The sequence below is a fragment of the Oncorhynchus nerka genome, linkage group LG26, assembly GCF_034236695.1.
Source record: "Oncorhynchus nerka isolate Pitt River linkage group LG26, Oner_Uvic_2.0, whole genome shotgun sequence".
Taxonomy (NCBI): Eukaryota; Metazoa; Chordata; class Actinopteri; order Salmoniformes; family Salmonidae; genus Oncorhynchus; species Oncorhynchus nerka.
In genome coordinates, this window is record NC_088421.1 from 43,061,204 (window position 1) to 43,088,083 (window position 26,880).

At 47.3% G+C, this 26,880-nt stretch overlaps 1 protein-coding gene across 2 annotated transcripts in view; it reads right to left on the reverse strand.

The window, feature by feature from the left end:
- The window catches only part of baiap2a (BAR/IMD domain containing adaptor protein 2a), a 190,620-nt gene that overhangs the window by 114,836 nt on the left and 48,904 nt on the right, over nt 1-26,880 (reverse strand). For both annotated transcript variants that reach the window (XM_065010765.1, XM_065010766.1), the window contains exons 2-3: nt 21,060-21,135; nt 10,818-10,904 (exon numbers count right to left, since the gene is read on the reverse strand). In XM_065010765.1, the coding sequence (XP_064866837.1) occupies nt 10,818-10,904; nt 21,060-21,135 (163 nt within the window). The remainder of the gene's footprint in view (nt 1-10,817; nt 10,905-21,059; nt 21,136-26,880) is intronic.

Below are 26,880 nucleotides of genomic sequence, written 5' to 3' on the forward strand. Positions count from 1 at the left end.
TACACAACTACGCTCTACATATATATACACATATATACATATAGATATAGCACAATATACAGGGAAAGTGGGTGTATACTACATATATACATATATATACACATATAGACATATGGGTATACACATATATACATAGGATATACACATATATAATATGATATACATATACATATATACAGGGGAAAGTGGGTGTGGTCTATATAGGGAGCATACATACACATATATAATATACATACACATATATATACAGGGGAATATATGTGGTACATACATACACATATATATACAGGGGATATACATGGGTATGGTATACACATATACACATACTACAGGGGAAAGTGGGTGTGGTCTACCTATATACATACATACAGGGATATGGGTATGGTATACATATATAGCTATATACTACAGGAGAAAGTACATACATGGTCTACATACATACATACAACATACAGGAGAAAGTGGGTGTGGTCTACATATATAGCTACAACTACAGGGAAAGTGGGTATGGTACCTACAGAGAGAGAGAGATACATACATATACTATAGGGGATATATACATACTATATATAGACACTACAACTACAGGGAAAGTGGGTGTGGTCTACCTAGAGAACAGAAACTACATGAGGGAACTGTGGGTGTGGCCTACCTAGAGAGAGAGCTACAACTACAGGGGAAAGTGGGTGTGGTCTACCTAGAGAGGAAGGAGAAATACAACTACAGGAGAAAGTGGGTGTGGTCTACCTAGAGGGAGCTACAACTACAGGAGAAAGTGGGTGTGGTCTACCTAGAGAGGGAGCTACAACTACAGGAGAAAGTGGGTGTGGTCTACCTAGAGAGAGCTACAACTACAGGGGAAAGTGGGTGTGGTCTACCTAGAGAGGGAGCTACAACTACAGGAGAAAGTGGGTGTGGTCTACCTAGACAGAGAGCTACAACTACAGGAGAAAGTGGGTGTGGTCTACCTAGAGAGGAGCTACTACTACATACACTACAGGGGAAAGTGGGTGGTCTGGTAGAGGGAGCTATACTACAGGGAAAGTGGGTGTGGTCTACCAGAGGGAGCTAACTACAGGGGAAAGTGGGTGTGGTCTACCTATATACAACTACAGGGGAAAGTGGGTGTGGTCTACCTAGAGAGGGAGCTACAACTACAGGGGAAAGTGGGTGTGGTCTACCTAGAGAGGGAGCTACAACTACAGGGGAAAGTGGGTGTGGTCTACCTAGAGAGGGAGCTACCACTACAGGGGAAAGTGGGTGTGGTCTACCTAGAGGGAGCTACAACTACAGGGGAAAGTGGGTGTGGTCTACCTAGAGGGAGCTACAACTACAGGGGAAAGTGGGTGTGGTCTACCTAGAGAGGGAGCTACAACTACAGGGGAAAGTGGGTGCTATAACTACAGGGGAAAGTGGGTGTGGTCTACCTAGAGAGGGAGCTACAACTACAGGGGAAAGTGGGTGTGGTCTACACAGGGGAAAGTATGGAAGAGTAGAAATTGGAACAACAGTTGGGTGTATATTATACAAAAACATGTTGATGTGTTGGAACTACAACTACAGGGGAAATTTACACTATACATAGACAGGGAGCTACAACTACAGGGGAATAATAATTTCAAACATATAGTTTAATCTGTTGAGAAAACCTAGAGAGGGATGGTTTCCACACAGCTATCCTAGGGAAAGTGGGTGTGGTTACCTACATACATACTACATACACTACATACATAGTATATACACACACCAGCCACAGACACTATGTCAGGGAGAGGTGGAAGAACAAACTGCTTTTACAGGGGCCCCTGGTTGATCTCTACTCCCCTATTAGCAGTGGAACGTTGGGGAAAGTGGGTGTGGTCACCTGAGGAGCTACATTTCCTACTGAAAGTGGGTGTGGTCTCCCTAGAGAGGGAGCTACAACTACAGGGGAAAGTGGGTGTGGTCTACCTAGCAGGGAAAGAGCTACAACTACAGGGGAAAGTGGGTGTGGTCTACCTCAGAAATGAGCTACAACTACAGGAGAAAGTGGGTGTGGTCTACCTAGAGAGGAGTTTCAACTACAGGAGAAAGTGGGTGTGGTCTACCTAGAGAGGAGCTACAACTACAGGGGAAAGTGGGTGTGGTCTACCTAGTGGAGGAGCTACAACTACAGGAGAAAGTGGGTGTGGTCTACCTAGACAGGGAGCTACAACTACAGGAGAAAGTGGGTGTGGTCTACCTAGAGAGGAGCTACAAGTGGTGTGGTCTACCTAGAGAGGGAGCTATACAATTGGTGGCTCACAACAGGGAAAGTGGGTGTGGTCTACCTAGAGGGAGCTACAACTACAGGGAAAGTGGGTGTGGTCTACCTAGAGAGGGAGCTACAACTACAGGGGAAAGTGGGTGTGGTCTACCAAGAGAGGGAGAGGGGAAAGCTACAAGCTACAGGGGAAAGTGGGTGTGGTCTACCTAGAGAGGGAGCTACAACTACAGGGGAAAGTGGGTGTGGTCTACCAGAAAAAGAGAGGGAGCTACAACTACAGGGGAAAGTGGGTGTGGTCTACCTAAGAGAGCAGCTAGAACTACAGGGGAAAGTGGGTGTGGTCTACCTAGAGAGAGAGCTACAACTACAGGGGAAAGTGGGTGTGGTCTACCTAGAGAGAGGGAGCTACAACTACAGGGGAAAGTGGGTGTGGTCTACCTAGAGAGGAGCTACAACTACAGGGGAAAGTGGGTGTGGTCTATGTGTAAAGAGAGGGAGCTACAACTACAGGGGAAAGTGGGTGTGGTCTACCTAGAGAGGGAGCTACAACTGGGTGGGGAAAGGTGTGGTCTACCTAGAGAGGGAGCTACAACTACAGGGGAAAGTGGGTGTGGTCTACCTAGAGAGGGAGCTACAACTACAGGGGAAAGTGGGTGTGGTCTACCTAGAGAGGGAGCTACAACTACAGGGGAAAGTGGGTGTGGTCTACCTAGAGAGAGGGAGCTACAACTACAGGGGAAAGTGGGTGTGGTCTACCTAGAGAGGAGCTACAACTACAGGGGAAAGTGGGTGTGGTCTACCTAGAGAGGGAGCTACAACTACAGGGGAAAGTGGGTGTGGTCTACCTAGAGAGGAGCTACAACTACAGGGGAAAGTGGGTGTGGTCTACCTAGAGAGGGAGCTACAACTACAGGGGAAAGTGGGTGTGGTCTACCTAGAGAGGGAGTTACAACTACAGGGGAAAGTGGGTGTGGTCTACCTAGAGAGGGAGTTACAACTACAGGGGAAAGTGGGTGTGGTCTACCTAGAGAGGGAGTTACAACTACAGGGGAAAGTGGGAGAGGGAGTTACAAGTAATGGTGTGTCTCTGTGGAGGGGAAATGAAACGATCCAAGAGGTGTGGTCTACCTAGAGAGGGAGTTACAACTACAGGGGAAAGTGGGTGTGGTCTACACGTAGTATGGAAGAGTAGAAATTGGAACAACAGTTACGTCGTGTTATTATCAAAAACATGTTGATGTGTTGGAACTATTCACACTTTGATTTCACACAAACACACACACACACACACACACACACACACACACACACACACACACACACACACACACACACACACACAGAGGAATGAATAATTTCAAATATATAGTTTAATCTGTTGAGAAAACCTATGGAGAAGAGGGGGATCGGTTTCACACACATAGCTATCCTGGAGACAGACACACCTCTATGGGACATTGTGTTCCTGTAGAGGGTCTGAGCTGGGTAAATGATATGAGATATGGTCTGTTAACATGTTAACACCTTGAAATCAATGGGAAACCTCTCAGGGCTGTGTGTGGTGTGGAAAATCCCACAGCACCCCCTCCCTCCCTCCTTACCCTCCCCCACAAAAACATACCTTTCATGAATTAACACTCCCACTTTCCCGCACTGGATCCTGAACAACTAGTTATTATGGGCTGTTTCCAGCTAGCTGGATCCTGAACAGCTAGTTATTATTGTTCAGTGCAGCTTGAGCTGACTGTACTGATAGCTACTGAGGAAAAATGTACTTACTATGACAGATATGATATGGTTGTCTCACCTAGCCCTCTTCAGATGATTAACTAACTGTACGTCTCTCTGGATAAGAGCGTCTGCTAAATGACTAACGTGTAAATGTCAAATGAAAAGCCCTTTTACTGAATAAAACATCCACACATCACTTCCATGTCTTTCCCTCTGGCTGACTGATTAGCTCAGGAAGCCCCAACTACGCTGTACTACACCTTACAGAACACCCCAACTACACCTTACAGAACCCCCCCCAACTACGCTGTACTACACCTTACAGAACACCCCAACAACTAGGTTACAGAACCCCCCAACTACGCTGTACTACACCTTACAGAACCCCCCAACTACACTGTACTACACCTTACAGAACCCCCCCCAACTACGCTGTACTACACCTTACAGAACCCCCCCCAACTACGCTGTACTACACCTTACAGAACCCCCCCCAACTACGCTGTACTACACCTTACAGAACCCCCCAACTACGCTGTACTACACCTTACAGAACCCCCCCAACTACGCTGTACTACACCTTACAGAACCCCCCAACTACGCTGTACTACACCTTACAGAACCCCCCCAACTACGCTGTACTACACCTTACAGAACCCCCCAACTACGCTGTACTACACCTTACAGAACACCCCCAACTACGCTGTACTACACCTTACAGAACCCCCCAACTACGCTGTACTACACCTTACAGAACCCCCCAACTACGCTGTACTACACCTTACAGAACCCCCCAACTACGCTGTACTACACCTTACAGAACCCCCCAACTACGCTGTACTACACCTTACAGAACCCCCCAACTACGCTGTACTACACCTTACAGAACCCCCCCAACTACGCTGTACTACACCTTACAGAACACCCCCAACTACGCTGTACTACACCTTACAGAACACCCCCAACTACGCTGTACTACACCTTACAGAACACCCCCAACTACGCTGTACTACACCTACACAGAACACCCCCAACTACGCTGTACTACACCTTACAGAACACCCCCAACTACGCTGTACTACACCTTACAGAACCCCCCAACTACGCTGTACTACACCTTACAGAACCCCCCAACTACGCTGTACTACACCTTACAGAACCCCCCCAACTACGCTGTACTACACCTTACAGAACCCCCCAACTACGCTGTACTACACCTTACAGAACACCCCCAACTACGCTGTACTACACCTTACAGAACACCCCCAACTACGCTGTACTACACCTTACAGAACCCCCCAACTACGCTGTACTACACCTTACAGAACCCCCCAACTACGCTGTACTACACCTTACAGAACCCCCCAACTACGCTGTACTACACCTTACAGAACACCCCCAACTACGCTGTACTACACCTTACAGAACACCCCCAACTACGCTGTACTACACCTTACAGAACCCCCCAACTACGCTGTACTACACCTTACAGAACCCCCCAACTACGCTGTACTACACCTTACAGAAACCCCCAACTACGCTGTACTACACCTTACAGAACACCCCCCAACTACGCTGTACTACACCATACAGAACTGTACTACACCATACAGAACACCCCCAACAGCTGTACTACACCATACAGAACACCTCCCCAGCTGTCCTACTACACCATACAGAACACCTCCCCAGCTGTCCTACTACACCTTACAGAACACCTCCCCAGCTGTCCTACTACATAACCATCCCCCACAGCTGTCCTACTACAGAACACCCCACAGCTGTCCTACTACAGAACACCCCACAGCTGTCCTACTACAGAACACCCCACAGCTGTCCTACTACAGAACACCCCACAGCTGTCCTACTACAGAACACCCCACAGCTGTCCTACTACAGAACACCCCACAGCTGTCCTACTACAGAACACCCCACAGCTGTCCTACTACAGAACACCCCACAGCTGTCCTACTACAGAACACCCCACAGCTGTCCTACTACAGAACACCCCCTACTACAGAACACACAGCTGTCCTACTACCTTACAGAACACCCCCACAGCTGTCCTACCTACAGAACACCCCCACAGCTGTCCTACTACAGAACACCCCAACAGCTGTCCTACTACAGAACACCCCACAGCTGTCCTACTACAGAACACCCCAACAGCTGTACTACTACAGAACACCCCACAGCTGTCCTACTACAGAACACCCCCTACAGAACACCCCAACTACAGCTGTACTACTACAGAACACCCCAACAGCTGTCCTACACTACAGAACACCCCACAGCTGTCCTACTACAGAACACCCCCACAGCTGTACTACCTACAGAACACCCCACAGCTGTCCTACTACAGAACACCCCACAGCTGTCCTACTACAGAACACCCCACAGCTGTCCTACTACAGAACACCCCACAGCTGTCCTACTACAGAACACCCCACAGCTGTCCTACTACAGAACACCCCCAGCTGTACTACAGAACACCCCACAGCTGTCCCCAGCTGTCCTACTACAGAACACCCCACAGCTGTCCTACTACAGAACACCCACAGCTGTCCTACTACAGAACACCCCACAGCTGTCCTACTACAGAACACCCCCAGCTGTCCTACTACAGAACACCCCACAGCTGTCCTACTACAGAACACCCCACAGCTGTCCTACTACAGAACACCCCCAGCTGTCCTACTACAGAACACCCCCAGCTGTACTACTACAGAACACCCCCAGCTGTCCTACTACAGAACACCCCCCAGCTGTCCTACTACAGAACACCCCACAGCTGTCCTACTACAGAACACCCTACAGAACAGAGCCATGAAAACCTGTCAGAATAAACAGCTTGTTGTTCATGGATCAAGGAGAGGAGAATCCCATCACAGACACTGATGTCTTCACAGAGACTGATGTCCCCAGAGTGGAGATAAAACATTGGGACCGCCAGCTGTTGCCACGGCAACTATTGTATCTGAGAGCAGCAGCTCCTGTCAACTTGTGGATCTGTAGACCTTTATAAATGGACCAGGACACAAGGAAGGACACACACACACACACACACACACACACACACACATCCCCTCTGAGCTGAAACCAATCCACTTTTAAGTGGAACTGAATCAAATCCACCAAGCTGCTGTCTGTCACAAAATGAAATGACTTTTTGAAATCTAATTTGCAGACGATGTCGCCTCTCGCTCTTTCTCTCTCCTTCTCTATCCTCATCATACATACGTCTCCTCCACGTCGACAAGGTGCGAGTTGAAAATGGCACCTCATTACCCATAGGGCCCTGGTCAAAAGTGACATCTTATGTCCAGTTAAGGGTTTCTGCTTGTATTAGAGGTCGACCGATTCATCTGAATGGACGATTAATTAGGGTCAATTTCAAGTTCATAACAATCAGTAATCTGAATTTTGGACGCCGATTACATTGCACACCACGAGGAGACTGTGTGGCAGGCTGACCACCTGTTACACAGGTGGTTATGCGAGTGTTACGCAGGTGGTTACGTGAGTGTTACGCAGGTGGTTACGTGAGTGTTACGCGAGTGTTACGCAGGTGTTACGCGAGTGTTACGCGAGTGTTACGCGAGTGCAGCAAGAAGCCAAGGTAAGTTGCTAGCTAGCATTAAACGTATCTTATTAACATAACCACTAGTTAACTACATGGTTGATGATATTACTAGTGTATCTAGCTTGTCCTGCGTTGCATATAATCGATGCGGTGCCTGTTAATTTATCATCGAATCACAGCCTACTTCGCCAAACGGGTGAAGATTTAATAAGCGCATTCTCGAAAAAAGAACGGTCATTAAACCAATGTAACTAACCATTAACATCAATGACTTTCTTAAAATCAACACAAGTATATATTTTAAACCTGCATATTTAGTTACAAGAAATGCATGTTAGCAGGCAATATTTAACTAGGGAAATTGTGTCACTTCTCTTGCGTTCAGTGCAAGCAGAGTCAGGGTATATGCAACAGTTTGGGCCGCCTGGCTCGTTGCGAACTGTGTTTTTTCCTAACAAAGAGCGTAATTAATTTGCCAGAATTGTACATAATTATGACATAACATTGAAGATGGTGCAATGTAACAGTAATATTTAGACTGATGGATGCCGCCCGTTAGATAAAATACAGAACGGTTCCGTATTTCACTGAAAGAATAAACATTTGTTTTTCGAAATGATAGTTTCCGGATTTGACCATATTAATGACCAAAAGCTAAATCTGTGTGTTTATTATAATTAAGTCTATGATTTGATATTTGATAGAGCAGTCTGACTGAGCGATGGTAGGCAGCAGCAGGCTTGTAATAATTCATTCAAACAGTACTTTACTGCGTTTGCCAGCAGCTGTTCGCTGCGCTTCAAGCATTGAGCTGTTTATGACTTCAAGCCTATCAACTCCAGAGATTAGGCTGGCAATACTATAGTACCTATTAGAACATTCAATAGTCAAAGGTATATGAAATACAAATGGTAGAGAGAGAAATAGTCCTATAATTCCTATAATAACTACAACCTAAAACTTCTTACCTGGGAATATCGAAGATTCATGTTAAAAGGAACCACCAGCTTTCATATGTTTTCATGTTCTGAGCAAGGAACTGAAATGTTAGCACATATTGCACTTTTACTTTCTCCTCCAACACTTTGTTTTTGCATTATTTAAACCAAATTGAACATGTTTCATTATTTATTTGAGGCTAAATTGATTTTATTGATATATTATATTAAGTTAAAATAAAAGTGTTAATTCAGTATTGTTGTAATTGTCATTATTACAAATATATATATTAATAATAAATAAATAAAACGCCTGATTCATCGGTATTGGTCCTCCAATAATCAGTATCTGCTGAAAAATCATAAATCGGTCGACCTCCAGCTCGTCTGATCTAAATTTATATTATTTTATGATGATATCATCTATCATTTCATATTTGTCAAATGGCTGTGTTGGTCGGTACTTTCTCCCTGCGTTGGCCGGGTACTTTCTCCCTGCGTTGGTCGGGTACTTTCTCCCTGCGTTGGTCGGGTACTTTCTCCCTGCGTTGGTCGGGTACTTTCCCTCCCGGGTACTTTCTCCCTACGTTTGGTGGTACTGTCCCTGCGTTGGTCGGGTACTTTCTCCCTGCGTTGGTCGGGTACTTTCTCCCTGCGTTGGTCGGGTACTTTCTCCCTGCGTTGGTCGGGTACTTTCTCCCTGCGTTGGTCGGGTACTTTCTCCCTGCGTTGGTCGGGTACTTTCTCCCTGCGTTGGTCGGGTACTGTCTCCCTGCGTTGGTCGGGTACTTTCTCCCTGCGTTGGTCGGGTACTTTCTCCCTGTGTTGGTCGGGTACTTTCTCCCTGTGTTGGTCGGGTACTTTCTCCCTGTGTTGGTCAGGTACTTTCTCCCTGTGTTGGTCAGGTACTTTCTCCCTGTGTTGGTCAGGTACTTTCTCCCTGTGTTGGTCAGGTACTTTCTCCCTGTGTTGGTCGAGTACTTTCTCCCTGCGTTGGTCAGGCACTTTCTCCCTTTTAAAATTCTTTATAATCAGAAAATGGACCAATTTCAAAGGATGTTAATCAACAAAGAAAGAAGAATATTTTGAAGGCTATAGGTGCAGATGACTGAACGGCCCACTTATGTGTCTGTAGGAGTACTGACGAGAAGCCACACAAAGGTATGTACAATTGGTATTGGTTTGTCACAACCTACATGTGATCTGCATTACATTATCATTACATTTGTATGAATGGTTTCTCTAAAACCTTCTAGCAGCAGTCCTCTTCCTCCTCTCTGACCTCTTCAACGAAGATCCCAGAGGTCTCTACGTTACGGACAAGATGTGTGTATGAAAACCAGTCAAAAGTTAACAATGTTTTCATTCACATTTACCACAAATAACAAGGTTTGAATACGGTCATGTGCACGTTTTGTTACTCATCTGTATAATTCAGATTTTTGTTTTCACAGACTTCACCCTCCCTACATCCCTACACCCCTACATCGCTACACCCCTACATCGCTACACCCCTACATCCCTACATCGCTGATGAATAGAACTGGAAACCTGTTCCATCATCATGCACTGACAAATCATTCTGGCTGTGGAGACGAAGGACATCAACACATTAACATGCCAGAGGAGAAACTGATTGAACTTGGAGCTCTGCTGGGAGTTCACCTCATATTTACATTTTTGAATTCTGCTTTTACACTAAAATCATAAAACACTCAAATATTTTGTTATTGTTATGCATATTAGTAGTAATAATAGTGGTGGGTAAAAAACAAATGAACCCAAAAAGGTTCTTTGAGGAACCATTAAGGGGGTTCTTTGAGGAACCATTAAGGGGGTTCTTTGAGGAACCATTAAGGGAGTTATTTGAGGAACCATTAAGGGGGTTCTTTGAGGAACCATTAAGGGGGTTCTTTGAGGAACCATTAAGGGGGTTCTTTGAAGAACTGAGAGGTTCCCCCACAGTTCAATTTGAAGAACCCCTAAAGGATCTTCCAGGAAGCTTTTCTTTTTAGAGTGTAGGAGTGACCCCACAATGCTGCCTGCGTGGAAAACAAAGACTGGGTCATCTCTCTACAGACCTGACATTACTGTGACACAAACACAGGAAGTGACTGTGTGTGTGTTGGCCAGCAGGAGAGCCCAGTTAACCGCCCCTTTAGGTCCAGAGAAGGGAAAGAGATATGTAGCAGCTGATAGACAGGGACAAACGGACTTACAGTACAAACACTAAGACAAGCATTGGCCAGCACTGAATACCCCTTTAGGTCCAGGGATGGGCGGGACACAACATCCTGACAGCTGATTGGCTACTACTCACCCATGTCCTTGGATCCCTGGCTCTCACTGGCTAGCTCTCCCATCCTCACCAGGGCATCAAAGTAGCCCTTAGCAGCAAATGTCACATCTGGGGACAGAGGAAGAACAGCATGAGATCAGGGTCAGAGGTAGAGAGGTAGAGGGCAACTCCGTGGCCTATAAAGACGCACACAGAAGTGTTCGCACACATCCTCACGTCGAGAGAGAAGACGATGCTATAGAGAGTAATGGTGTGTCTCATGTGGAGAGAGAAGACGATGCTATAGAGAGTAATGGTGTGTCTCATGTGGAGAGAGAGAGAGAGGACGATACTATAGAGAGTAATGGTGTGTCTCGATACTATAGAGAGTAATGGTGTGTCTCATGTGGAGAGAGAGGACGATACTATAGTAGTAATGGTGTGTCTCATGTGGAGAGAGAGGACGATGCTATAGAGAGTAATACATGTGGAGAGAGAGGATGATACTATAGAGAGTAATGGTGTGTCTCATGTGGAGAGAGAGAGAGAGGACGATACTATAGAGAGTAATGGTGTGTCTCATGTGGAGAGAGAGGACGATGCTATAGAGAGTAATGGTGTGTCTCATGTGGAGAGAGAGGACGATACTATAGAGAGTAATGGTGTGTCTCATGTGGAGAGAGAGGACGATGCTATAGAGAGTAATGGTGTGTCTCATGTGGAGAGAGAGGATGATACTATAGAGAGTAATGGTGTGTCTCATGTGGAGAGAGAGAGAGGACGATACTATAGAGAGTAATGGTGTGTCTCATGTGGAGAGAGAGGACGATGCTATAGAGAGTAATGGTGTGTCTCATGTGGAGAGAGAGAGAGGACGATACTATAGAGAGTAATGGTGTGTCTCATGTACGATGAGTAGTAATGGTGTGTCTCATGTGGAGAGAGAGGACGATGCTACAGTAGTAATGGTGTGTCTCATGTGGAGAGAGAGGACGATGCTATAGATAGTAATGGTGTGTCTCATGTGGAGAGAGAGAGAGAGGACGATACTATAGAGAGTAATGGTGTGTCTCATGTGGAGAGAGAGGACGATGCTACAGTAGTAATGGTGTGTCTCATGTGGAGAGAGAGGACGATGCTATAGAGAGTAATGGTGTGTCTCATGTGGAGAGAGAGAGAGAGAGGACGATGCTACAGTAGTAATGGTGTGTCTCACGTGGAGAGAGAGAGGACGATGCTACAGTAGTAATGGTGTGTCTCGTGGAGAGAGAGAGAGGACGATGCTACAGTAGTAATGGTGTGTCTCGTGGAGAGAGAGAGAGGACGATGCTACAGTAGTAATGGTGTGTCTCGTGGAGAGAGAGAGAGAGAGGACGATGCTACAGTAGTAATGGTGTGTCTCATGTGGAGAGAGAGAGGACGATGCTACAGTAGTAATGGTGTGTCTCGTGGAGAGAGAGAGAGAGGACGATGCTACAGTAGTAATGGTGTGTCTTGTGGAGAGAGAGAGAGAGAGGACGATGCTACAGTAGTAATGGTGTGTCTCATGTGGGAGAGAGAGAGAGAGGACGATGCTACAGTAGTAATGGTGTGTCTCATGTGGGGAGAGAGAGGACGATGCTACAGTAGCTAGCTGGATCCTGAACAACGTGTTATTATGGGCTGTCTAGTCCAGCTAGCTGGATCCTGAACAATGTGTTATTATGGGCTGTCTAGTCCAGCTAGCTGGATCCTGAACAACGTGTTATTATGGGCTGTCTAGTGCAGCTAGCTGGATCCTAAACAACTAGTTATTATGGGCTGTCTAGTGCAGCTAGCTGGATCCTGAACAACTAGTTATTATGGGCTGTCTAGTGCAGCTAGCAGGATCCTGAACAACTAGTTATTATGGGCTGTCTAGTGCAGCTAGCTGGATCCTGAACAACTAGTTATTATGGGCTGTCTAGTCCAGCTAGCAGGATCCTAAACAACTAGTTATTATGGGCTGTCTAGTCCAGCTAGCTGGATCCTGAACAACATGTTATTCTGGGCTGTCTAGTGCAGCTAGCTGGATCCTGAACAACTAGTTATTATGGGCTGTCTAGTGCAGCTAGCTGGATCCTGAACAACGTGTTATTATGGGCTGTCTAGTCCAGCTAGCTGGATCCTGAACAATGTGTTATTATGGGCTGTCTAGTCCAGCTAGCTGGATCCTGAACAACGTGTTATTATGGGCTGTCTAGTCCAGCTAGCTGGATCCTGAACAACTAGTTATTATGGGCTGTCTAGTGCAGCTAGCAGGATCCTAAACAACTAGTTATTATGGGCTGTTGTAAGGAATTGCTATTTCGTATGCAGGTGACTAACTTACTGCTAATTACATGGCTACAACTCACAGTAAAGCCTGTGGGGTCCCCTACAGGATAGCTCCCACATTACACACATAATCTCCCTTTTTTAACCGAACACTGTGTGCCCGAAGAAGATCCTACGATGACGGACAGACAACTGAGCCAATGGCGGAAGACTACAGACTACAACCAGCTGAACCAATCCGGAGATCCGATCTTCCTAGGGTCAACCTACTTTCTGTGACGTATATAAGGGCTGTGCTGACTGTTTACGCGCTCTCTGCCTGCTGTTCCAACACGAACTAACGGAAGAGCCGTATTTACGTGTACCAGATATTCTCCCTCTGAAATAAACTGTCGCTTGTCGTACAATTTTAACACCTGGTCTGAATCGATCCTTAACCGGCTCACCCTTCTAATATCCTTTTATCAACACTGTCTAGTGCAGCTAGCTGGATCCTGAACGTGTTATTATGGGCTGTCTAGTGCAGCTAGCTGGATTCAACCTAGACCAGACCTCTGCTGTGGCTGTCAACACTCACAGGAGACTGACAGGCTGTGAGAAGTGAGAACCAGACGGGGCCAAAGTCAGACACCACTGTTGCCTGCCAACCTGCCGCTCCCCAAACAGGCTGACAGAAGCAGTGGCCAACTCTGGCCCCGAGTCTGACTGAACATGAACAAACCAGCCCACTATCCATTATCACTGACAGTGGACAAGTAGACTGACTGAACATGAACAAACCAGCCCACTATCCATCATCACTGACAGTGGACAAGTAGACTGACTGAACATGAACAAACCAGCCCACTATCCATCATCACTGACAGTGGACAAGTAGACTGACTGAACATGAACAAACCAGCCCACTATCCATCATCACTGACAGTGGACAAGTAGACTGACTGAACATGAACAAACCAGCCCACTATCCATCATCACTGACAGTGGACAAGTAGACTGACTGAACATGAACCAGCCCACTATCCATCATCACTGACAGTGGACAAGTAGACTGACTGAACATGAACAAACCAGCCCACTATCCATCATCACTGACAGTGGACAAGTAGACTGACTGAACATGAACCAGCCCACTATCCATCATCACTGACAGTGGACAAGTAGACTGACTGAACATGAACCAGCCCACTATCCATCATCACTGACAGTGGACAAGTAGACTGACTGAACATGAACAAACCAGCCCACTATCCATCATCACTGACAGTGGACAAGTAGACTGACTGAACATGAACCAGCCCACTATCCATCATCACTGACAGTGGACAAGTAGACCGACTGAACATGAACCAGCCCACTATCCATCATCACTGACAGTGGACAAGTAGACCGACTGAACATGAACCAGTCCACTATCCATCATCACTGACAGTGGACAAGTAGTCTGACTGAACATGAACAAACCAGCCCACTATCCATCATCACTGACAGTGGACAAGTAGACTGACTGAACATGAACCAGCCCACTATCCATCATCACTGACAGTGGACAAGTAGACTGACTGAACATGAACAAACCAGCCCACTATCCATCATCACTGACAGTGGACAAGTAGACCGACTGAACATGAACCAGTCCACTATCCATCATCACTGACAGTGGACAAGTAGACAAGTAGACTGACTGAACATGAACCAGCCCACTATCCATCATCACTGACAGTGGACAAGTAGACTGACTGAACATGAACAAACCAGCCCACTATCCATCATCACTGACAGTGGACAAGTAGACTGACTGAACATGAACCAGCCCACTATCCATCATCACTGACAGTGGACAAGTAGACTGACTGAACATGAACCAGCCCACTATCCATCATCACTGACAGTGGACAAGTAGACTGACTGAACATGAACCAGCCCACTATCCATCATCACTGACAGTGGACAAGTAGACTGACTGAACATGAACAAACCAGCCCACTATCCATCATCACTGACAGTGGACAAGTAGACTGACTGAACATGAACAAACCAGCCCACTATCCATCATCACTGACAGTGGACAAGTAGACTGACTGAACATGAACAAACCAGTCTACTATCCATCATCACTGACTGACTGGCTGACAGCAGAGGTGGCCAACTTTGGTCCGCCTGAACAACTCCTCACTTGTCATATCCAGCCCAGCTCAGTTCAGCCCCGCCCAGCCCCGCCCAGTCCAGCCCAGTCCCACCCAGCCCCGCCCAGTCCAGTCCCGCCCAGTCCAGCCCAGTCCAGCCCAGTCCCGCCCAGCCCCGCCCAGTCCAGCCCAGTCCAGCCCAGCCCAGCCCCGCCCAGTCCAGCTGGTAGGGGGATCTGGGTTCAGATTGTTCTGGATTGGAAGTTACAGCCTGCCTTGTGGAAGAGTTGGAGCACTGGTTGGTATTAGCTGTATTGATTGACAGTAGAGATCAGATGAGGATTGAGTAGGTTTGTTTAATCTCTAATGGTGATTGATTAGTAACAGGCCTTTTCTAGTTTCAAGCCCCCATGTTGTGTTTTAATTAGATTTTTGTATCATCACTGTATGTCTAATAAATCTCTGTTTATTTCATGACAATAACAAATATATATTTAATACTTTATTTCCTTGTGCCTCCTTTTGCCATTGAAATGCTCAGTCTGATTATGTGGAGTGTTGATATAAATGTCAATATATACTTGTCTGCAGGGGGGTGTGTGTGTGTGTGTGTGTGTGTGTGTGTGCCCTCTTCAACACACAGCTAATACTGGGCAGTGTGTGTGTGTGTGTGTGTGTGTGTGCGCGCACCCTCTTCAACACACAGCTAATACTGGGCAGTGTGTGTGTGTGTGTGTGTGTGTGTGTGTGCGCCCTCTTCAACACACAGCTAATACTGGGCAGTGTGTGTGTGTGTGTGTGTGTGTGTGTGCGCGCACCCTCTTCAACACACAGCTAATACTGGGCAGTGTGTGTGTGTGTGTATGTGTGTGCGTGCACCCTCTTCAACACACAGCTAATACTGGGCAGTGTGTGTGTGTGTGTGTGTATGTGTGTGCGTGCACCCTCTTCAACACACAGCTAATACTGGGCAGTGTGTGTGTGTGTGTGTTGGGGTAGATTAGCTGAGTTACTTTACTTCCTTCCAACAGAATGTAGAGGGACAGACAGGACCAACGTAATGTAGAGGGACAGACAGGACCAACAGAATGTAGAGGGACAGACAGGACCAACAGAATGTAGAGGGACAGACAGGACCAACGTAATGTAGAGGGACAGACAGGACCAACGTAATGTAGAGGGACAGACAGGACCAACAGAATGTAGAGGGACAGACAGGACCAACAGAATGTAGAGGGACAGACAGGACCAACAGAATGTAGAGGGACAGACAGGACCAACAGAATGTAGAGGGACAGACAGGACCAACGTATTGTAGAGGGACAGACAGGACCAACGTAATGTAGAGGGACAGACAGGACCAACAGAATGTAGAGGGACAGACAGGACCAACAGAATGTAGAGGGACAGACAGGACCAACAGAATGTAGAGGGACAGACAGGACCAACAGAATGTAGAGGGACAGACAGGACCAACAGAATGTAGAGGGACAGACAGGACCAACCTAGCTACCTTAGAGAGAGGACACCAATGTAGAGGGACAGACAGGACCAACATATTGTAGAGGGACAGACAGGACCAACGTAATGAAGAGGGACAGACAGGACCAACGTAATGTAGAGGGACAGACAGGACCAACGTAATGTAGAGGGACAGACAGGACCAACGTAATGTAGAGGGACAGACAGGACCAACATATTGTAGAGGGACAGACAGGACCAACGTAATGTAGAGGGACAGACAGGACCAACGTAATGTAGAGGGACAGACAGGACCAACATATTGTAGAGGGACAGACAGGACCAACAGAATGTAGAGGGACAGACAGGACCAACGTAATGTAGAGGGACAGACAGGACCAACATATTGTAGAGGGACAGACAGGACCAACGTAATGAAGAGGGACAGACAGGACCAACATATTGTAGAGGGACAGACAGGACCCACGTAATGAAGAGGGACAGACAGGACCAACGTAATGAAGAGGAACAGACCAGAGGATTAGGGTCTATAACTGGGCAGCAGACAGTGGGTGGGGAGAGAAGGGTCAGACAGGGTAGTGATCCACCGCTTCCTAGCTACCTTAGAGAGAGGACACCATCTACCTCAGGGTTAGGATGCAACTCCCTTGACTCCTATAGTCCCAGCCCCAGTCCCCAGTCCCAGCCCCCAGTCCCAGCCCCAGTCCCACCCCCCAGTCCCTCCCCCCAGTCCCAGCCCCCAGTCCCAGTCCCAGCCCCAAGCCCCCAGTCCCCAGTCCCCAGCCAACAGAAGAGTCCTGTCCAGGGGGTGAACTTATACACCAAGCTGCATCACATTACAAAAACAAGACTCCTTCTCCTGCCCTATGGACCGTTGAGGCTCAGACTAAAGCTTATGGGTTACTATCCCACTGCAGAGGGCAGACTGACTAGAGGGCAGACCATCATGGGTTTTACAGACTCCTTCATGTATTATCCCACTGCCACTCCGTTATTATCCCACTGCCCTCCTTCTCTATCCCACTCAGCCTCTTAATGGCCTAATTGCCCTGGGCCAATCCTCCAGGTCTCCCTATTAGATCTGCCCAGCCTACCAGGAACAGATCAACTGGCCTGGGCCAATCCTCCAGGTCTCCCTATTAGACCTGCCCAGCCTACCAGGAACAGATCAACTGGCCTGGGCCAATCCTCCAGGTCTCCCTATTAGACCTGCCCAGCCTACCAGGAACAGAAACTGCAGAGGGCAGACTCCTTCAGGTTATTATCCCACTGCAGAGGGCAACTCCTTCATGGTTATTATCATCCCATGGGGTGAAGAAGGGGGGGTCAGACTCCTTCAGACCAGCCAGACTCCTTCAGAGGAGGAGCTACACCCCCCTGACCCACCAACCCACTGCAGAGGGCAGACTCCTTCATGGGTTATTATCCCACTGCAGAGGGCAGACTCCTTCATGGGTTATTATCCCACTGCAGAGGGCAGACTCCTTCATGGGTTATTATCCCACTGCAGAGGGCAGACTCCTTCATGGGTTATTATTGCAGAGGGCAGACTCCTTCATGGGTTATCCCACTGCAGAGGGCAGACTCCTTCATGGGTTATTATCCCACTGCAGAGGGCAGACTCCATCATTATTTATCCCACTGCAGAGGGCAGGGTTACTGCAGAGGGCAGACTCCTTCATCCCACTGCAGAGGGCAGACTCCTTCATGGGTTATTATCCCACTGCAGAGGGCAGACTCCTTCATGGGTTATTATCCCACTGCAGAGGGCAGACTCCTTCATGGGTTATTATCATCCCACTGCAGAGGGCAGACTCCTTCATGGGTTATTATCCCACTGCAGAGGGCAGACTCCTTCATGGGTTATTATCCCACTGCAGAGGGCAGACTCCTTCATGGATTATTATCCCACTGCAGAGGGCAGACTCCTTCATGGGTTATTATCCCACTGCAGAGGGCAGACTCCTTCATGGGTTATTATCCCACTGCAGAGGGCAGACTCTTTCATGGGTTATTATCCCACTGCAGAGGGCAGACTCTTTCATGGGTTATTATCCCACTGCAGAGGGCAGACTCCTTCATGGGTTATTATCCCACTGCAGAGGGCAGACTCCTTCATGGGTTATTATCCCACTGCAGAGGGCAGACTCCTTCATGGGTTATTTATCCCACTATCCCAGAGGGCAGACTCCTTCATGGGTTATTATCCCACTGCAGAGGGCAGACTCCTTCATGGGTTATTATCCCACTGCAGAGGGCAGACTCCTTCATGGGTTATTATCCCACTGCAGAGGGCAGACTCCTTCATGGGTTATTATCCCACTGCAGAGGGCAGACTCCTTCATGGGTTATTATCCCACTGCAGAGGGCAGACTCCTTCATGGGGTTATTATCCCACTGCAGAGGGCAGACTCCTTCATGGGTTATTATCCCACTGCAGAGGGCAGACTCCTTCATGGGTTATTATCCCACTGCAGAGGGCAGACTCCTTCATGGGTTATTATCCCACTGCAGAGGGCAGACTCCTTCATGGGTTATTATCCCACTGCAGAGGGCAGACTCCTTCATGGGTTCATTATCCCACTGCAGAGGGCAGACTCCTTCATGGGTTATTATCCCACTGCAGAGGGCAGACTCCTTCATGGGTTATTGTCCCACTGCAGAGGGCAGACTCCTTCATGGGTTATTATCCCACTGCAGAGGGCAGACTCCTTCATGGGTTATTATCCCACTGCAGAGGGCAGACTCCTTCATGGGTTATTATCCCACTGCAGAGGGCAGACTCCTTCATGGGTTATTATCCCACTGCAGAGGGCAGACTCTTTCATGGGTTATTATCCCACTGCAGAGGGCAGACTCCTTCATGGGTTATTATCCCACTGCAGAGGGCAGACTCTTTCATGGGTTATTATCCCACTGCAGAGGGCAGACTCCTTCATGGGTTATTATCCCACTGCAGAGGGCAGACTCAGACTCCTTCATGGGTTATTATCCCACTGCAGAGGGCAGACTCTTCATGGGTTATTTCACTGCAGAGGGGTTATTATCCCACTGCAGAGGGCAGACTCCTTCATGGATTATTGTCCCACTGCAGAGGGCAGACTCCTTCATGGGTTATTATTGTCCCACTGCAGAGGGCAGACTCCTTCATGGGTTATTATCCCACTGCAGAGGGCAGACTCCTTCATGGGTTATTATCCCACTGCAGAGGGCAGACTCCTTCATGGGTTATTATCCCACTGCAGAGGGCAGACTCCTTCATGGGTTATTATCCCACCAAGTTATCTGGATATATTCAGTGTTGAGGAGACAGTGATAGACTCTTCTGTCAGCTAATGTGTTTGTGTGTCTGTGGTGTGTATTGGGGTGTTGACAGACCTGACCTACAGTACAAAGTGGGAGATATCTGAGCAAGTTAGGTTCAACTACACTCTGTCCTCTGTGTGATAAGTCCATCTGTACTCGTCTGCTCTCCTAAACCTCTTTAGTAAAACCAAAGAGTGAGTGAGCAAACACACACACACACACACACACACACACACACACACTTCCATTGTCTATCAGATCTTTTATAGTGAACTGTCTATCACTCCACCAGAGGTACACAGTGCTCCATCTCTGCTCTGATTAGGACCCAGCTGTCGATTGTACTGCTGCTCTGCTCTGATTAGGACCCAGGCGTTGATTGTACTGCTGCTCTGCAACACACCTCTCTGTCTGAGTCCCAAACAACACCCTATTCCCTCTGGTCTAAAGTAGTGCACTATGTAGGGAACAGGATACTGTTTGGGAAACATCCTCACTCCTGAGGCTGTGCCAGGGGTTGCAGACCAGATGATAAGACTGGCTGTGTGACTGCTACGGTGTCAGGATGAGAAATATCATCTCTTTCTTTAAATGAGACGGCACAAAGGAGACTGGGAGCAGGAGGCTGGTGACTGGCTGCCTAGACCTGGAGAGGAGAGGAGAGGAGTGGGAGGAGAGTGAGAGCAGGAGTCTGGTGACTGGCTGCCTAGACCTGGAGAGGAGAGGGAGAGGAGAGGAGAGAGTGAGAGCAGGAGGCTGGTGACTGGCTGCCTAGACCTGGAGAGGAGAGGGAGAGGAGAGGGAGGAGAGGAGAGAGTGAGAGCAGGAGGCTGGTGACTGGCTGCCTAGACCTGGAGAGGAGAGGGAGAGGAGTGGGAGGAGAGGAGAGAGTGAGAGCAGGAGGCTGGTGACTGGCTGCCAGACCTGGAGAGGAGAGGGAGAGGAGTGGGAGGAGAGGAGAGAGTGAGAGCAGGAGAAAGAGAGAGCGAGGTGAGGAACAGACGACAGAGATAGGAGAGAAGAGAAGAACAGGCCACAGAACCAGATTAGAGGAGAAGAAGAATAGAACACTCACTGGATAGGGCCTTCTCATAGCTCTTCCCCATGGCAACGAAGTTCCGCAAGCAGGGGTTGAACTGTTCCATGATGGACTGAAAGAGAGAGAAGGGAGGGGAGTTTGTTAGAGGAGAAACAGACAATGACAGTAGAACAAGCTGGCATACTACTAGAGTGGCCATAAATACACACACACACACACACACACACACACACACACACACACACACACACACACGTGTGCTTGCCCACACACATAAACAATCGTAGGGACACAGCACTTCTCAATTTCTAGAATAACCCTGTTGAATCAATAGTCCACCTACAGTGCTTTTCAACATGTTCTGTTATCAATGACTGTAGCAGGGGAGGAGAGGAATATGGAGGAGAGGGAGGACCATTGATTATGTAGGTGGAATGAGAGAGAGAGACTGCGGAGGACTGAAATAATGCTGTGGTCTTTCTGCATAGTATTACATGGAAAGCCCAGTGGAGGCTGCTAAGAGGAGAACAGCTGGTAAATGGGATGGCATCAAACATACGGAATCCCATTCCCCTCATTCATCTCCAGCCATTACAACGAGCCCCTCCTCCCCCATTACAACGAGCCCCTCCTCCCCCATTACAACGAGCCCCTCCTCCCCCATTACAACGAGCCCCTCCTCCCCAAGATGCCAACAATCTCCTGTGATGGAAACAGAGGTGTGTGTGGATAAGGAATAACAATGTCCACTATATATACACAGAATAACATGCCCAGTCTTCTCTCTACAATGACAATGCAACCATTACTACAAACACGGAACAGGCTTGACATCTCCCATCCACACCTCCTCCTCCTCCCCCCGGGTTTCTTCCAATTAGTCCAGTCCCAGTCTGACAGGTGTGTAAAGACAGCTACTCCAAGCAGTCCCCCTGCTTCCTCAGTCCCTGTCCATACTGCTGGCAGGTCCATTGTACTGTACCTTACTCTGCTGTACTTCTCCAATTATAATACCCTGCAATGGTACCAATGTGTTCCAGGGTGAAAAATCCTTCAGTATCTGCACACCATAATGTGTAAACCACTACAGTTTGGCAAGTCATTTGTGATTCCCTACATCCCTGTGTAGCCTGTTAAACCAAGGTTGGTGCAGTCGCTCTTCAGGTCCACTAACTCCCTCCCTGGACACTGATTGGCTGACACAAGTTCCCTGGGCACTGATTGGCTGACACCAGAGGTCACCTTCCTGGTTCTGCCAAACTTTCTGAACGTTCAGTAAAACTGGGTCTGGGGGGGACGGACTGGAGGAGAGAGACTTGTCGGGACAGAGCAAAACAGTGCACAGGGCCAGGAGTGGTGGCTCAGCGTTTATCAGCATCTGAAGCAAACAGACACTCACGCATGCAGACAGGTGCACGCACACACACACACACACACACACACACAGAGATCCACCGATTAATTAGGGCCGATTTCAAGTTTTCATAACAATCGGAAATCGGTATTTTTGGGCGCCTAATTTTTTTGTATACCTTTATTTAACTAGGCAAGTCAGTTAAAAACACATTCTTATTTTCAATGACGGCCTAGGAACAGTGGGTTAACTGCCTTGTTCAGGGGCAGAACGACAAATTTTCACCTTGTCAGCTCGGGGTATCCAATCTTGCAACCTTACAGTTAACTCGTCCAACGCAATAACGACCTGCCTCTCTCTCGTTGCACTCCACAAGGAGACTGACTGCCTGTTACACGAGTACAACAAGGAGCCAAGGTAAGTTGCTAGCTAGCATTAAACTTACCTTATAAAAAACAATCAATCAATCATAATCACTAGTTAACTACACATGGTTGATGATATTACTAAATATTATCTAGCGTGTCCTGCGTTGCATATAATCTGACTGAGCATACGAGCATACACGTATCTAAGTATCTGACTGAGCGGTGGTAGGCAGAAGCAGACATGTAAACATTCATTCAAACAGCACTTTTGTGCGTTTTTCCAGCAGCTCTTCGTTGTGTGTCAAGCATTGCGCTGTTTATGACTTCAAGTATATCAACTCCTGGGATGAGGCTGGTGTAACCGAAGTGAAATGGCTACATTTACATTTACATTTAAGTCATTTAGCAGACGCTCTTATCCAGAGCGACTTACAAATTGGTGCATTCACCTTATGACCTCCAGTGGAACAGTAGTGCATCTAAATCTTTTCAGGGGGAGGGGGGGTGAGAGGGATTACTTTATCCTATCCTAGGTATTCCTTAAAGAGGTGGGGTTTCAGGTGTCTCCGGAAGGTAGTTAGCGCGCGCTAAAAGTGTTTCAAACGTCACTCACTCTGAGCCTTCTAGTAGTTGTTCCCCTTGCTCTGCATGGGTAACGCTGCTTCGAGGGTGGCTGATGTCGATGTGTTCCTGGTTCGAGCCCAGGTAGGGACGAGGAGAGGGCCGGAAGCTATACTGTTACACTGGCAATACTAAAGTGCCTATAAGAACATCCAATAGTCAAAGGTATATGAAATACAAATGGTATAGAGGGAAATAGTCCTATAATTCCTATAATAACAACAACCTAAAACTTCTTAGCTGGGAATATTGAAGACTCATGTTAAAAGGAACCACCAGCTTTCATATGTTCTCATGTTGAAACGTTAGCTTTCTTACATGGCACATATTGCACTTTTATTTTCTTCTCCAACACTTTGTTTTTGCATTATTTAAACCAAATTGAACATATTTTATTGATGTATTATATTAATTTAAAATAAGTGTTCATTCAGTATTGTTGTAATTGTCATTATTACAAATAAATACATTTAAAAAAATTGGCCGATTAATCGGTATCTACTTTTTTGGTCCTCCAATAATTGGTATCGGTGTTGAAAAATCATAATCGGTCGACCTCTAACACACACACACACACACACACACACACACACACACAGACAGACAGGTGCACACAGACAGAGAGCGTCAGAGTGAGTATCAATCTAACTGATTTTATAATGCCCTTTTTCACAAAGTGCTTATACAGAACACATGAAGTAGAATAGATAGGAAGATAACGACTGCTGCTGCTGAAACACAGCCCTGGCTGAGAGCACTAGATCTAACAGTACGGCAAACAGACATCTTCACAGGCAGACCAAGGTGGATGTATTCAATGAAAAGGAGAGCCAGAGGCAGGCTTAGATGGGTCCATGCAGAAAACAGATGTCAAGGAAAGAGAGTGGGGACCATCTTACAGGGAATGATCATCGTCTCAGGTAGACCGAGACATCGAGATGTTACAGTAAGGTGAAGGATCCTCCTCACAGGGAGATCAAGGTTGATACTATATATTGTTATTCCATGCAAGCAGGAATAATGGGCGGCAGGGTAGCCTAGTGGATAGAGCGTTGGACTAGTAACCGAAAGGTTGCAAGTTCGAATCCCCGAGCTGACAATCATTATAATTCCATCTGTGTTCTACCTGCAGCATTATAATTCCATGTGTGTGTTCTACCTGCAGCATTATAAATCCATCTGTGTTCTACCTGCAGCATTATAATTCCATCTGTGTGTTCTGCCTGCATTATTAGAATTCCATCTGTGTTCTACCTGCAGCATTTTAATTTTTTTATTTTACCTTTATTTTACTAGGCAAGTCAGTTAAGAACAAATTCTTATTTTCAATGACTGCCTAGGAACAGTGGGTTAACTGCCTGTTCAGGGGCAGAACGACAGAGAACACAGATGGAATTATAATGCTGCAGGTAGAACACAGATGGAATTATAATCCTACAGGTAGAACACAGATGGAATTATAATCCTGCAGGTAGAACACAGATGGATTTATTATCCTGCAGGTAGAACACAGATGGAATTATAATACTGCAGGTAGAACACAGATGGAATGATAATGCTGCAGGTAGAACACAGATGGAATTATAATCCTACAGGTAGAACACAGATGGAATTATAATGCTGCAGGTAGAACACAGATGGAATTATAATCCTACAGGTAGAACACAGATGGAATTATAATGCTGCAGGTAGAACACAGATGGAATTATAATACTGCAGGCAGAACACAGATGTATGTCTGTTTTATGTCAGAGACACACCATTATACTAATTGGTTTAGAGTCTTACTCAAAGTCCCCGTAGAGCAGAGGTCCATAATTCCATCTCTGTGTGTGTAAATGAGACATCTTTACTGTTTAACTATACAGTTGTTGACAATAAGGGGCACGCAGATGTAATGACATGAAACACAAAGACTAAACTCAGCAAAAAAAAGAAAAGTCCCTTTTTCAGGACCCCGTCTTTCAAAGACAATTTGTAAAAATCAAAATAACTTCACAGATCTTCATTGTAAAGGGTTTAAACACTGTTTCCCTGCTTGTTCAATGAACCATAAACAATGAATGAACATGCACCTGTGGAACGGTCGTTAAGACACTAACAGCTTACAGATGGTAGGCAGTTAAGGTCACAGTTATGAAAACTTAGGACACTAAAGAGTTCTTTCTACTGACTCTGAAAGACACCAAAAGAAAGATGTCCAGGTTCCCTGCTTATATGCGTGAACGTGCCTTAAGCATGCTGCAAGGAGGCATGAGGACTGCAGATGTGGCCAGGGCAATAAATTGCAATGTCTGTACTATGAGACATCTAAGACAGCGCTACAGGGAGACAGGACGGACAGCTGATCGTCCTCGCAGTGGCAGACCACGTGTAACAACACCTGCACAGGATCGGTAGATCCGAACATCACACCTGCGGGACAGGTACAGGATGGCAACAACAACTGCCCTAGTTACACCAGGAACGTACAATCCCTCCATCAGTGCTCAGACTGTCCGCAATAGGCTGAGAGAGGATGGACTGAGGACTTGTAGGTCTGTTGTAAGGCAGGTCCTCACCAGACATCACCGGCAACAACGTCACGTATGGGCACAAACCCACGGTTGCCGGGACTGGCAAAAAGTGCTCTTCACTGACGAGTCGCGGTTGTGTCTCACCAGGGGTGATGGTCAGATTTGCGTTTATCTGCAAAGGAATGAGAGTTACACAGAGGCCTGTACTCTGGAGTGGGATTGATTTGGAGGTGGAGGGTCCGTCATGGTCTGGGGAGGTGTATCACAGTATCATTGGACTGAGCTTGTTGTCATTGCAGGGTCCTCATGGTCTGGGCGGGATCGAGGTGGAAGACATCCTCCTCCCTCATGTGGTACCCTTCCTGTGGAGGGCTCATGGTCCTGGCGGTGTGTCACAGCATCATGACCCTCCAGCATGACAACGCTGTGTGTTACAGGGAAGACATCCTCCTCCCTCATGTGGTACCCTTCCTGCAGGCTCATCCTGACATGACCCTCCAGCATGACAACGCTCTGCATTACAGGGAAGACATCCTCCTCCCTCATGTGGTACCCTTCCTGCAGGCTCATCCTGACATGCCCCTCCAGCATGTTACAGGGAAGACATCCTCCTCCCTCATGTGGTACCCTTCCTGTAGGCTCATCCTGACATGACTCTCCAGCATGACAATACTACCAGCCATACTGCTCATTCTGTGTGTGATTTCCTGCAAGACAGGAATGTCAGTGTTCTGCTATGGCCAGAGAAGAGCCCAGATCTCAATCCCATTGAGCACATCTGGGACCTGTTGGATCGGAGGGTCAAGGCCATTCCCCCCAGAAATGTCTGGGAACTTGCAGGTGCCTTGGTGGAAGAGTGGGGTAACATCTGACAGCAAGAACTGTCAAATCTGGTGCAGTCCATGAGGAGATGCACTGCAGGACTTAATGCAGCTGGTGGCCACACCAGATACTTTTGATTTTGACCCCCCCTTTGTTCAGGGACACATTATAGTCAG